Source organism: Ovis canadensis, chromosome 1, assembly GCF_042477335.2.
Source record: "Ovis canadensis isolate MfBH-ARS-UI-01 breed Bighorn chromosome 1, ARS-UI_OviCan_v2, whole genome shotgun sequence".
Classification (NCBI taxonomy): Eukaryota; Metazoa; Chordata; class Mammalia; order Artiodactyla; family Bovidae; genus Ovis; species Ovis canadensis.
The window spans coordinates 265,258,787-265,270,799 of record NC_091245.1 but is presented as its reverse complement, the minus strand read 5'-3'; the positions used below and the strand labels follow the sequence as shown (position 1 = coordinate 265,270,799).

Genomic DNA, 12,013 nt, shown 5'->3' with positions numbered 1-12,013 from the left:
AGGAGCAAGCGTCTTTTAATTTCATGGCTGAGGTCACCATCTGCAGTGATTTTGGAGTCCCAAAAATAAAGTCTCTCACTGTTTCCATTGTTTTCCCATCTATTTGCCATTAAGTTATGGGACCAGATGCCATGATCTTAGTTTATTGAATGAGACCTGCGAGTGATGTTTCAAGAGGGGTGGGTGTGTTGATGGGGGTTGCTCATTAGCTGCTGTGGTCAGTTTGGGGATCTTCGGAGTTGGGGCACACTTGGGCAAAGACCTGAATGATGGGGAGAACCTGGGAACATGTTCTAAGATACAGGGGTGAGTGTGGACCTTGGCAATGTGTTCAAGGAACAGAAGGCTGGAATCTCACCACTGGATGGGGCTCAGCAGGGTGGAGCTGAAGAGACACAGGTGAGGTGATCCAGGTGTGGGAGGCCATGATGCGGACCTACTGAGAGTGCCACTGGGCAGCCACTGGGGAAAGCTGTCCTTCAAGGTTGGGGATGAGCAGAGAAAGGAGCCCCAGCAGCACTTCCTCCCCAGTCCCTATGGACACGCGCTACTGATGGGAAATTAAGATCAACTTCACTGCCCAGGGCGTGGTTTCAATTCCTAGTCAGGGAATTAAGTCCCACAAGCCTCAAGGTATGGCCAAAGAAAAAAAAGATCAACCTCATACACAGATCAATTTGTACAAGTGAGTCCGGCTGAAGGATAAATTCCTGCAGGTGGGACTGCTAGGCCAAAGGTTCTGTGCATCGAGGATTTCTGTGGATATTAACAGATGGCCCAGATGGAGGCTGTGCTGATTACATCCAAACCTGGAAAGGATGAGACCGTTTGTTTCTCTACAGGCTCTTCAAAATCATGCTATTAAACTATGAAAATCTTTGCTAATCTGAGAGATAAAAATGATCTCACTGTAATTTTGCTTACATACATAGCTGCAATAATATAGTTGGTTAGCATTTCCTATGGGTTTCCCTGGTGGCTTAGACAGTAAAGAATCTGCCTGCAATGTGGGAGACCTGCGTTTGATCCCCGGGTTGAGAAGATCCCCTGGAGGAGGGCATGGCAACCCACTCCAGTATTCTTACCTGGAGAATCCCATGGACAGGAGAGCCTGGAGGGCTACAGTCATGTGGTTGAAAAAGAGTTGGACATGACTGAGTGACTAACATACATAGGAGTCACTGTATTTTCTGTGAACTGTCCATAGACTGTTCATTTTTTGTTGGGTTCTTTATCTTTTTCCTGTTGGTTCTTAAGAGCTTTATATATATTAGGGGAAGGAGCCCTTTCTAATATCAATTTCAAATCATTGCTCTCAGTTCAGTCCCTCTCTTTGATTTTATTAATGAGTTTTTGGCAGGCAGAAATGTACAAGGCAGCTACATTGCCAAACCTGAGCGCCCAGGACTAGATGAAGGATCCTTCTGGTCTCTTCTGTTTTTATTCCTCTGTGACTGTTTGTTCAGTGAATGATAAGGGTTGAGACCATACAAGCCCCATTCCTCCCCCAAGCTTGGGTGGAAGGCAGAGGGGACAGAGTTAGTGCCAGGCAGTGGCACTCTGGCCTCAAGTTCACAGCATCCGGGGTGCCTGTAGGTACTTGGCACAGCGCAGTGTGGGGCAGTGGTTAAGGCAGAACTCTGGGGACTCCCAGGGCCTGGACTGAAAAGGCAGGATCTCCACTCACCAGTGAGCTGCTCTAATTTAGGAGCTTGGCAGGCAGGTCAAGAGCCTCTAAGCCTTTACCAAGTAGAGAGAAAGGTGACCAAGGGTAGCAAGCAGCTCCGTGGGCTAAATCCAGACATTGTTATACCTGGGCAGCAAACAGACATGGGCACCGGTGGGTGGGGGTGGCAGGGGGAGGGGGGAGGTTGAGATGTATGGAGAGAGTAACATGGAAATTTAGAATACCATATGTAAACTAAATAGCCAGTGGGGATTTGCTGTATGACCAGGGAACTCAAACAGGGGCTGTATAACAACCTAGAAGAGTGGGATGGGGAAGGAGATGGGAGAGAGGTTCTGGAGGGAGGGGACACGTGTGCACGCATGGCTGATTCTTGCCGATGTTTGGCAGAAAACAAAACTCTGTAGAGCAATTATCCTTCAATTAAAAAATAAATAAATTAGAAAAAAATAGTTCGACTCTCTTTCACCTCCCCTCCCCCCACCCCCAAGAAATTAAGTCTCGAGGGAGCCATCAGAAGAAAGGTCCGCGCGGGGTGGGGGGTGTGCGAGCTGCCAACGCGAACCCGTCGCGGGTATCTGGACCCGCCACGCCACCGGGGAAGGGGCGCGCGCGGCCGCTTGACGCCCCCTCCGGCCCCGGGGAAAGGGTAGCCGGAATCCGCCACGCGTGTCCCGGCCGATCCGGATCCACACCGCCCGTTCACCCAGCAACTGGCCCACGCCTAACCCGCGCCCTGCCAGTCCAGTCCACGCCGCTCCGGTCCCCCTTGTCCATGAGGTCCGCAATCCCGGACTGCCCCGTCCACCACGTCAAGCTACTCTCTGGTCCATGCCGCCCGCTTCCGCGTCCACACCGCCTACTCCCAGGCTCTCCAGTTCACGCCGCCCGCTGCCCCGTCCACACCACCCGCTCCCGGTCCACCGTGCACACTCCCCAGTCCAGACCGCCCGCTCCGCGGCCACACCGCCCAGTCCAGGCCCAGGCCGCCGGCTCCCGCTCTCCTGTCCAGGCTCTCGCCTCCACGCCGCCCGCGCCCCCCAAGGACTACAACTCCCACAATACCCCGCTGCCGCCCCCCGGCTTCCGGTGCTGCGCAGTTTCCGGAGCGGATCGCAACCCGGAGTCCGGATCCGATCCCGCTCTGCACATTCCAAAGGCAGGTAAAGCCCGGGCCCCGCGCCCGCCGCCCGCCCCCGCGCGCGCCGCCTTGGCCGGCCACCCCCGGCCGGCCGCCCCCGCGCGTCCCGGCCCGGCCTGCCGCCCCCGGCCCCGCCCGGCCCGCCGCCCGCCCCGGTCCATCCGCCATGCCGCCTGTTCTTTGTTACATTCGCCGGCTGCGGGCACCGTGGGCGATCGGAGTCAAAACCCGGCTGGATTTCCCGGAGCCGCTCCGGGATCGCCCTGCGCGCCGCCTGCCCGCCCGCCCGTCGCCGCCGGCCCCGCCGCGGGCCCCGCCGCCCGCCGAACCCCGCACCCTGGCCGGCCGGCCGGCTCCCGGCGCGGGGCCGGGGCCGCGCTCGCCCGTGGGCGCGGCGCGGGTGGTCCGCCGTCCCCCGGCCCCCGGCCCGCGGGCCCGCCCCCGGGCGCCCTCGTCGCCGAAGGTCCCTCGTGATGTCACGCTACCCCGTCCTAGGGCCCAGCCTCCGGGGGCGCACGGGGAGGGTCCCTGGACCCCTGGCTCCTGAGATTACAAAGGGCGATGAATTTGGGCGATGGGGCTGCCCACCCCACCCCCACCCTCAAGAGCACCCTGCATCCCGTTTATGTAAACCCTTGCGTGGCAGAGGCATGATAGGTGAAACCCATGAACAGGTGACATGTGCCTACTCTCCGGGTGGGTGGCCGTGCTGGGAAGGGGTGCGCTGGCCCCGCCCTGACGCGGACAGGTGGACCAGCAAGCCATGTGGGCCTCTGGAGAGGATGTCGGGGACCGGTGAGGGTCAGCTTTGAGGGGACAAGTGGAAACGCCCTATGGAAATATCCACCTACCTGATAGTTATAGTTATTTCGTGTTTATTAAGCTCTTAATGTAGTGGATGAGATTTTTTTAAATCCACAAACGCTCAGAAAATTGCCTCCTCCCCACCACTGGGTACACCATGGGTAGATTAAAATGGTAGAAAAAAGTGTGTGATCAGAGACACGTGGACCCGTGTACATAGTTAAAGCTGCCAGCCCACAAATACCACGTTTGCCTAAGCCACTCTCATAAAATCTGGACTCACCAGATCAATTTGGAGAACACTGTTAAGTTCCTGGAAGTATTTTTAAGGATGAAAAGTAAATGAGCAACTGGTTTTGTGACAAATATTTGGAGGCAACAGTGTGAACTCTCCCTGGAACCTGTAATGATTGTGGACACTTTGTTTTTATAAGTCAGCCTCCCTCTTCTCTCTCCGCCCCACTACACACACACCACTACCATATTTTGTTTCAAACCTGGATATTTTCACATTTTCCACATTTTCACTGCTTCACTCTGCTTCTCTGCATTTCCTTGACATCACTACCTTATGGGAATGGTTAAGAAAACAACTGTAGTTTGAATTTTGAAGAGGAAAAATAGTAGGACTTAGCCTATGCAGTTTTTTCCTCCTATATCTTTGATTCATATTTTTGCAAGAAAGTTGCCAGCAAAGAATGCAGTAGTAATATGTTCTATTTTGTAAACAGAAAAAAAATTTATATTTTTCCAGAACACCCATTAAAAAAAAAAACAACAACCCTCAACTACAAGGCTAATAGCTTTTCTGGGAATGATTGTATCTGAGAAAGAGCTCCATTAGCTTGGCATATATGTCTCACATACCATTGTCTGTGTAGAAGGCCAGGAGAACACTGCACCCATTCTACAGATTTAAGAGAGACTGAAGGCAGCTGTTTCTCGGACATGGGATTTGAGAGGTTGAGATTGTGAGCAGGGACTCAAATGCTTTCTCAGCCTCCTTTTCACAGTTGTGACCCATGTCAGTACTTGCTGCGTTCATCTCACACAGTTCATGTATGCCTGCATTCAAGCAGCTGTCCCTTGCCGGGTGCTGCAGAGGAGAAGAGAGAAGGCCCTGCCCCATAGATCGAATGTTCTGGAGGGGAGGAGATGGATAGTGGTTGGAGCCTGGCGGAGAAGGCAGGAAGAGTAGCAGGTGGAGGTGGGGGTTTGGGCAGGGGTGGGCGCACTTGGGCAGTGGGGACCCAGAAGGTCTGTCTGGGGAGGGGATGGCTGAATGGAAACCAGTGTTCCTCAGTGGAGATCTGGGGTGAGGGCAAGTGCAAAGGCCCTGGGGTGGCAGCAAGCTTTGTGTGGCCAAGTCAAGGCAGCACAGGCTGTATTCTACTCAGAGTTCACCCTGAGAGCCAGACACCCCTGGGGGCTTTGGGTAGGGGTCCAGCAAATCTGTGTCTTCCCCTAGAAACAGGGTAGAGGCAGAGGGGAAATGAGTCAGGACGGGACAAGGAGTGTTTCTAGAGTGAGGCAGGCCTTGCTGCTGGACTGGTGGGGAATGTGCAGGGGGTGTCAGCTGACAGGTGTGCAGGTTGGGGCGTGGTTGGGGAATCAGGGCCCAGGAGACCAGCAGCATTTTTAAACTGTCCCTCAGGGTCAGAGAGACCTTTGCCCTGTGCTCACGGCCCTGGTCCTCACGTCCCTGGTCCTCACCTCCCTGAAGTGCTCCCGGCTTAAGAAAGAAAGGCCCCTCCCGTCATCCAGGACATGGCGACCCCCAGACCTCGGGTAGTGGCTTTCGCTAAGTAGTGACAGAGCTCCTCCCCCGCAAAGCTGCTTGTCTGTGGAGCAGAGCCTTCTGCACCTACATCTGTGAGAGCAGAGGATAGGAGCAGAGCTGAATCAACTTCCACCATACGTGAGTGGACTGGGGAGAAAGCCCCGTTTACCTCATTAAACCGAGCTTGTGTGTCAGGTCACCGGTCGCCAGTGTGGGCAGCATTTCCATTTTGATCAGTGGTGTCCCAGTTATTGGAATGATAGCTCAGTCCAGGAGAAGTTACCACATACTCAGGGTCCTAGAAAATCAAGACTGGTTTGATCTATATGCATAAAAGATCTGTATAAGCACCAGTGTAACACGTGGGGTTTAACACCTGCAGTGATGGAAACAAACGCTGGTAGAGACAGAAGCGCCTCCTGAAGGGGGAGAAGAGCTTGTCCACATACCCTATGACCGGATGGCACACTCTGGTGCTTCAATTCCAATAGACCTGCTTAAAGAGCCACAGAACTATTTTTTAAGAAGTCAATATTTATAATATGCTGGAAATTGCATCCCTCACAGCTGTTTCAGATGGTGATTGCAGCCATGAAATTAAAAGATGCTTACTCCTTGGAAGGAAAGTTATGACCAACCTAGATAGCATATTCAAAAGCAGAGACATTACTTTGCCAACAAAGATTGTCTAGTCAAGGCTACGGTTTCCAGTGGTCATGTATGGATGTGAGAGTTGGACTGTGAAGAAAGCTGAGCGCCGAAGAGTTGATGCTTTTGAGCTGTGGTGGTTGGAGAAGACTCTGGAGAGTCCCTTGGGCTGCAAGGAGATCCAGCCAGTCCATCCTAAAGGAGATCAGTCCTTGGTGTTCATTGGAAGGACTGATGCTGAAGCGGAAACTCCAATACTTTGGCCACCTCATGCGAAGAGCTGACTCACTGGAAAAGACCGTGGTGCTGGGAGGGATTGGGGGCAGGAGGAGAAGGAGACGACAGAGGATGAGATGGCTGGATGGCATCACTGATTCGATGGACATGAGTTTGAGTGAACTCCGGGAGTTGGTCATGGACAGGGAGGCCTGGCATGCTGCGATTCATGGGGTCGCAAAGAGTTGGACACGACTGAGTGACTGAACTGAACAGCTATTTCAAGTAAGGCTGAGGCACTTAATACTTTCAGGTGAAGGGCAGGAAGTAGTGTTTCGCACAACACTTTTGTGGGACTGTCAGCAAAGAGGTCGGTCATGCCTGGACCTAAGCGTCAGGTGGGGTCAGGGTCTGGGTGGACTCGGGCGTGGGAGGTGATGGCAAGTGAGTGTGGGGAGAGGAAGAAGGTCAGCCATGTTTGGAGTGACCCAGAGGTCAAGTGAGGTGAAGAAAAAGATGTTTAGTGGACTTGACGTGTGTCTTCAGTCAGCTCTGGGGGCAGGACTCAAAAAACGTCAATGGAAGCAGAGGAGAGGGGACGTGTATGGGTGCCACTCACAAGGAGTTTTCATACGAAAACCTGGACACAGGAAACAGGCTGGCAACAGTCACTCATCTATCACCACCCCAGCCACCGCTGCCCGGGGCCTGACCGCCCCCTCCACCCCGGCGAGGACTTGCCACTGGTCAGACCCAGAGGCAAACCCTGGTCACGTCACTGTATCTGTGAACATTTCGATCTGTGTCTCTCCAGGAGAAGGACTCTAAAAATAAACACCATACGTGAGCCCACCTAAAACGTTTAATGCTGGCACCTTGATGTGGTCAAAATCTGGCCAGATGCCCAGCCAGTGTTCAGATATCCAACTGTCCAGTCAAGGTCTGATGTGCTTTATTTCCACCGGGATCCAGACCATTCCCACCCATTGTGCTGGACGTCGCTTTTAAACTACTGTGATTTGGAGATCACTGTGGCTACCCCGGTGGTTGTGAAAAAGAACGCAGAGATCCATGTTCGCTTCATCCACTTCCCACCAGTGGTACCACCATGCACAGCTCCGGTACTGGGTGACTGGAGGAATGGTGACCTTGATGGGGTCCAGATACAGGACATGCCAGCCTGGTTGGAGCCCTCTTATAGCCTCATGCCCTCTGTCTTTCCACCCCAACCCCTCCTTGACCCCCACCAACCACTCACTGCCCTAGTTCCCGTCTCACTGATTCTGCCATTTCAAGAACGTGAACAGGATCACACACTATGTAACTGCTGGGGACTGGCTTTTTTCACCCAGTAGCATTCTGGAGACTCACCAGGGTCTGTCCTGTGTCAGGAGTTGCATATTTTCAGTGCTGACTGGTACTCCAGACTGTAGATGGGTAACAGAAACGGTCACTCAGTGAGGCACCCTGGGTTATCTCCGGCTGGGGCTGTTAGGAATCAAGCTGCCCCTAACAGTTTTGTACAGGCTTTTATATGGATGTAACTTTCCATTTCTCTGGGATGACCACCCAGCCAGTACTATTGCTGGGTCATAAGCCATGTTAATTTATCAGAAATTGTCGAATGGATCCATTCCCACCAGGGCACATGGGTGCCCCAGTCCCCGCTGTTCTGAGAGGTATGTAGTGGTGTCTCATTGTGCTTTGTACTTGGAGGCTCATGATGTTGGACATCTTTTCATGTGCTTGTTTGTCATTCCAGTGTTTTTGTTGGTGAAATGTCTGTTTCTGTCTTTTGCCCACTTTATAAATGGGTTGCTTGCATTTTTATCCTTGGGTTTTAAGAGTTCTTTGCGTATCTTATATATGGATACATGGTTTGTTAAAATGTCTCCAGGTCTTTACTTTGTTCATCCTCTTAACAGTGAATTCTGTAAAGCAAAATCTTTAAATTTTGGTGAAGTCCCATTTATCAGTATTCCTTTAGTAAACTATGCTTTTGGTAACAAGTCTAAAAGCTGGCTATCCCTAGTTTCTAAAGATTTTCTCCTATTTTTCTAAAAAAAAAAAAAAATTTATCCTTTTAAGTTTCTTATCTGTTAGGATAAGATGTGTAAGATGTAAGGTCACAGTTCTTTTTTTTTTCTTTTATTTTGCCTCTGCATGTCCAGTTGCTCCAGCACTGTTGAAAAGACCATGTTTCTTTAATTGAGCTGCTTCTACCCTTTGTTCAAAATCAGTTGAGCATATTTGTGTGAATATGTTCTCCATTTCCATTGACCTGTGCTTCTGTCCCTCCAACTAAACCGGAGTACTCATTGCTGTTGCTTTATAATTAAGTTTGAGTCAGGTAGGGTGATTCCTCCCACTTTAATCTTCCTTTGCAGAATCATTTTCTAACAGTTGTCATTACGGGGGCTGCCTTGTAAACCTCAGTTGTCACAGAGAACATCTGCTCCACATCACCCTTCTTTTCAAACCGTTTCTCACCACGTTGCACACAGGTCATCCTGACCTGAGCCTAAATGACATTCAGGATGAATCTGGTTTCCTGACACTATTACTGCGGCCCTCCAGTGATCACAGTTGTTGTTTGTTTTCTTTTGGCAGCCGTGTAAGTTTTAAAAAGATTTAAGGTTAAGCAGCTGTTCTCAGACTTGAGCTGCCTCCGAATAACCTAAAGGTTAGCAGAGTAGGGAGATCCCAGCCCAGAGAGGCTGCTCCAGCAGGTCTGGGGAGGGATCCAAGAATTTGCCTTTTCAAGAAATTCCCAGGTGCTGCTGGTGTTACTCTTTGCTAGTCCAGGGACCACACTTTGAGAACCACTGGTGTAAGGTAAGTATCTCCAGGATCAGTAGTTAAAATGGCTAAATCTCACACTCTGTGAATTTTTCTGTCATTTTCCCCTACAACAGTACTATCTACAGTCCCTTATTCTAGGATTTCTTACATGCTGGAAAAGTCTAGAGACTGAACTTCCCTTCTACAAAGGAGCATTCCACGCACCAAAGGGATTTTTCCAGGATAGCACAGACTTCAGGAGGCTTCTTTATAAAACCTATTATGACATACACATCACTAATGTAATATGCAACAGTGAAAAGCTGAAAGCCTCCTTGCTAAAATCTAGAACAAATGTGTCCACTCTCACCACTTCGGTTCAACATAGTTATTAGAAGTGCAGGCCACAGCAATCAGACAAGAAAAAGAAAAGGTATCCAAACTGGAAGGAAGAGGTAAAATTGTCTTTATTTGTAAGTGACATGATACTATATATAGAAAAACCTAAAGATGCCACATGGATCATAGCCTTGTCGTGGCAAAGGGGCTTGTGTAACTCAGTGATGCTACAAGCCATGCCATGCAAGGCCACCCAGAATGGACAGGTCACAGTGAAGAGTTCTGATGAAACATGGGCCACTGGAGGAGGGAATGGCAGCCCACTCCAGCATTTTTGAACTCAGATCATGGCATCTGGTGCCATCACTTCCTGGCAAATAGAGGAAGAAAACGTGGAAGCAGTGAAAGACTTTATTTTCTTGGGCTCCAAAATCACAACAAACCTTGGTTGCAATGTGATGTCTCTGCCTTTTTTTTTTTTTTAAAATGACAAACCTAGATAGCAGATTAAAAAGCAGAGACATCTCATTGCCAACAAAGGTGCATATATAGTCAAAGCTATGGTTTTTCCAGTAGTCGTGTATGGATGTAAGCACTGAACCATAAAGAAGGCTGAGTGCTGAAGAATTGATGCTCTCAAATTGTGGTGGTGAAGAAGACTCTTGAGAGTCCCTTGAGCTGCAAGAAGATCAAAGCAGTCAATCTTAAAGAAAATCAACCCTGAATATTCATTGGAAGGGCTGATGCTGAAGCTCCAGTACTTTGGCCACCTGATGGGTAGAGCTGATTCACTGGAAAAGACCCTAATGCTGGAAAAGATGGAGGGCAGGAGAAGGGGCAACAAAGGATGATATGATTGGATGGCATCACCAACTCAATGGACATGAGTTTGGGCAAACTCCAGGAAATAGTGAAGAACAGGGAAGCCTGGTGTGCTGTAGTCCTTCAGGTCATGAAGAGCTAGACACAACTTAGCCACTTGAACAACAACAAAAAAGATGCCACACAAAAACTATAAGAACCGATAAATGAATTCAGAAAGTAGCAGGGTACAGGATTAACATGCGTAAATCTGTTGCACTTACTTTACACTAACAGTGAGATATCAGAAAGGGAAAGTTAAAAAAAAAACCCTGTTTAAAATTGTATAAAAAATACTTAGAAATAAAGCTGATCAAGGAAATGAATGACTTATATGCTGAGAACTATAAAACACTGATAAAGGAAATTAAATATTGTTTAAAGAAATGGAAAGATAGCCCATGCTCTTTGATTAGAAGAAATAGTATTGTTAAAATGGCCATAATACTCAAAGCAGTCTACAAATTGATTGTAATCCATATCAAATGACCGGAGACATAATTCATAGAAAAATAATCCTAAAATTTATATGGAACCATAAGAGACACAGAGTTGCCAAATCAGTCCTGAGCAAGAAGAACAAAGCTGGAGGCATCACAACTCAGGCTTCAGATAATATTGCGAAGGTATACTAATCAAAACAGCTTGGTATGGCACAGAAACAGACCTGTGGATCAATGGAACAGAATAGAAAGCCCAGAAATAAACCCAAGCATCTACGGTCAATTAACTTTCAACAAAGGAGGCAAGAATGTACAATGGAGAAAAGACAGTCTCTTTAGCAACTGACACTGGGAAAGCTGGATGGCTACCTGTAAAGCAATGAAGTTAGACCATGGTCTCTCACTGCACATGAAAATAAACTCAAAATGGCATAAAGACAAGACACCAGAAAACTCCTAGAAGAGAATATAGCCCAAACATTCTCTGACATAAATCGTACTGTTTTCTTAGTTTCCCAAGGCAATAAAAATAAAAGCAAAACTGAACCAATGGGATCTAATCAAAGTCATAAGCTTTTGCACAGGAAAAGAAACCACAATGAAAAGACAACCTATGGAATGGGAGAAAATATTTGCAAATGATGCAGTTGACAAGGGCAGAATTTCCAAAATATACAGATAGCTTGTATAACTCAGTAACAGAAAAACAAACAAGTCAAAAAGTGGGCAGAAGACCTAAATAGACATTTTGCCAAAGGAAGTCGTAGGGATGCCAAGTGTCAGTTGCTCAGTCGTGTCTGACTCTTTGTGGCCCCTTGGACTGCAGCAGACCAGGCTCCTCTGTCCATGGGATTTTCCATGCCAGAATACTGGAGTGAGTATCCATTCCCTTCTCCAGGGAATCTTCCTGACCCAGGGATCAAACCCGGGACTTCTGCACTGCAGGCAGATTCTTTACCATCTGAGCCCCCAGGGAAGCCCAGGGATGCCAGATGGGCATGTGAAGGGATGCTCAGCATCACTAATTGTTAGAGAAATGCAGGTCAGAACTACAGTGAGGTATCACTTCACACTGGTCAGTATGGCCATCACTGAGAAGTCTACAGATAACAAGTGATGGAGAGGGTGTAGAGAAAAGGGAACCCTTCTACACTGTTGGAGGGAATGTCAGTTGGTACAACCACTGTGGAAAGAACTATGGAGGTTCCCTAAAAAACTAAGAATTAGCGTATGATCCAGCAATCCCTGGGTATATCCCTGGGAGAAAACTGTAATTCAGAAAGATTCTGGCACCCCAGTGTTCACAGAAGGGC

At 49.1% G+C, this 12,013-nt stretch overlaps 1 protein-coding gene across 2 annotated transcripts in view; it reads left to right on the top strand.

Moving 5' to 3' along the window:
* Positions 1–1,221: 1,221 nt before the first annotated feature.
* PRDM15 (PR/SET domain 15) overlaps positions 1,222–12,013 on the top strand; it is a 63,938-nt gene continuing 53,146 nt past the window's right edge. Inside the window, exon 1 of one of the 2 annotated variants that reach the window (XM_069581497.1) lies at positions 1,222–2,846. In XM_069581497.1, the coding sequence (XP_069437598.1) occupies positions 2,463–2,846 (384 nt within the window). In that variant the 5' untranslated portion in view covers positions 1,222–2,462. Of the gene's footprint in view, positions 2,851–12,013 lie in introns of both variants that reach the window. The other variant, XM_069581506.1, reaches the window with a different exon arrangement.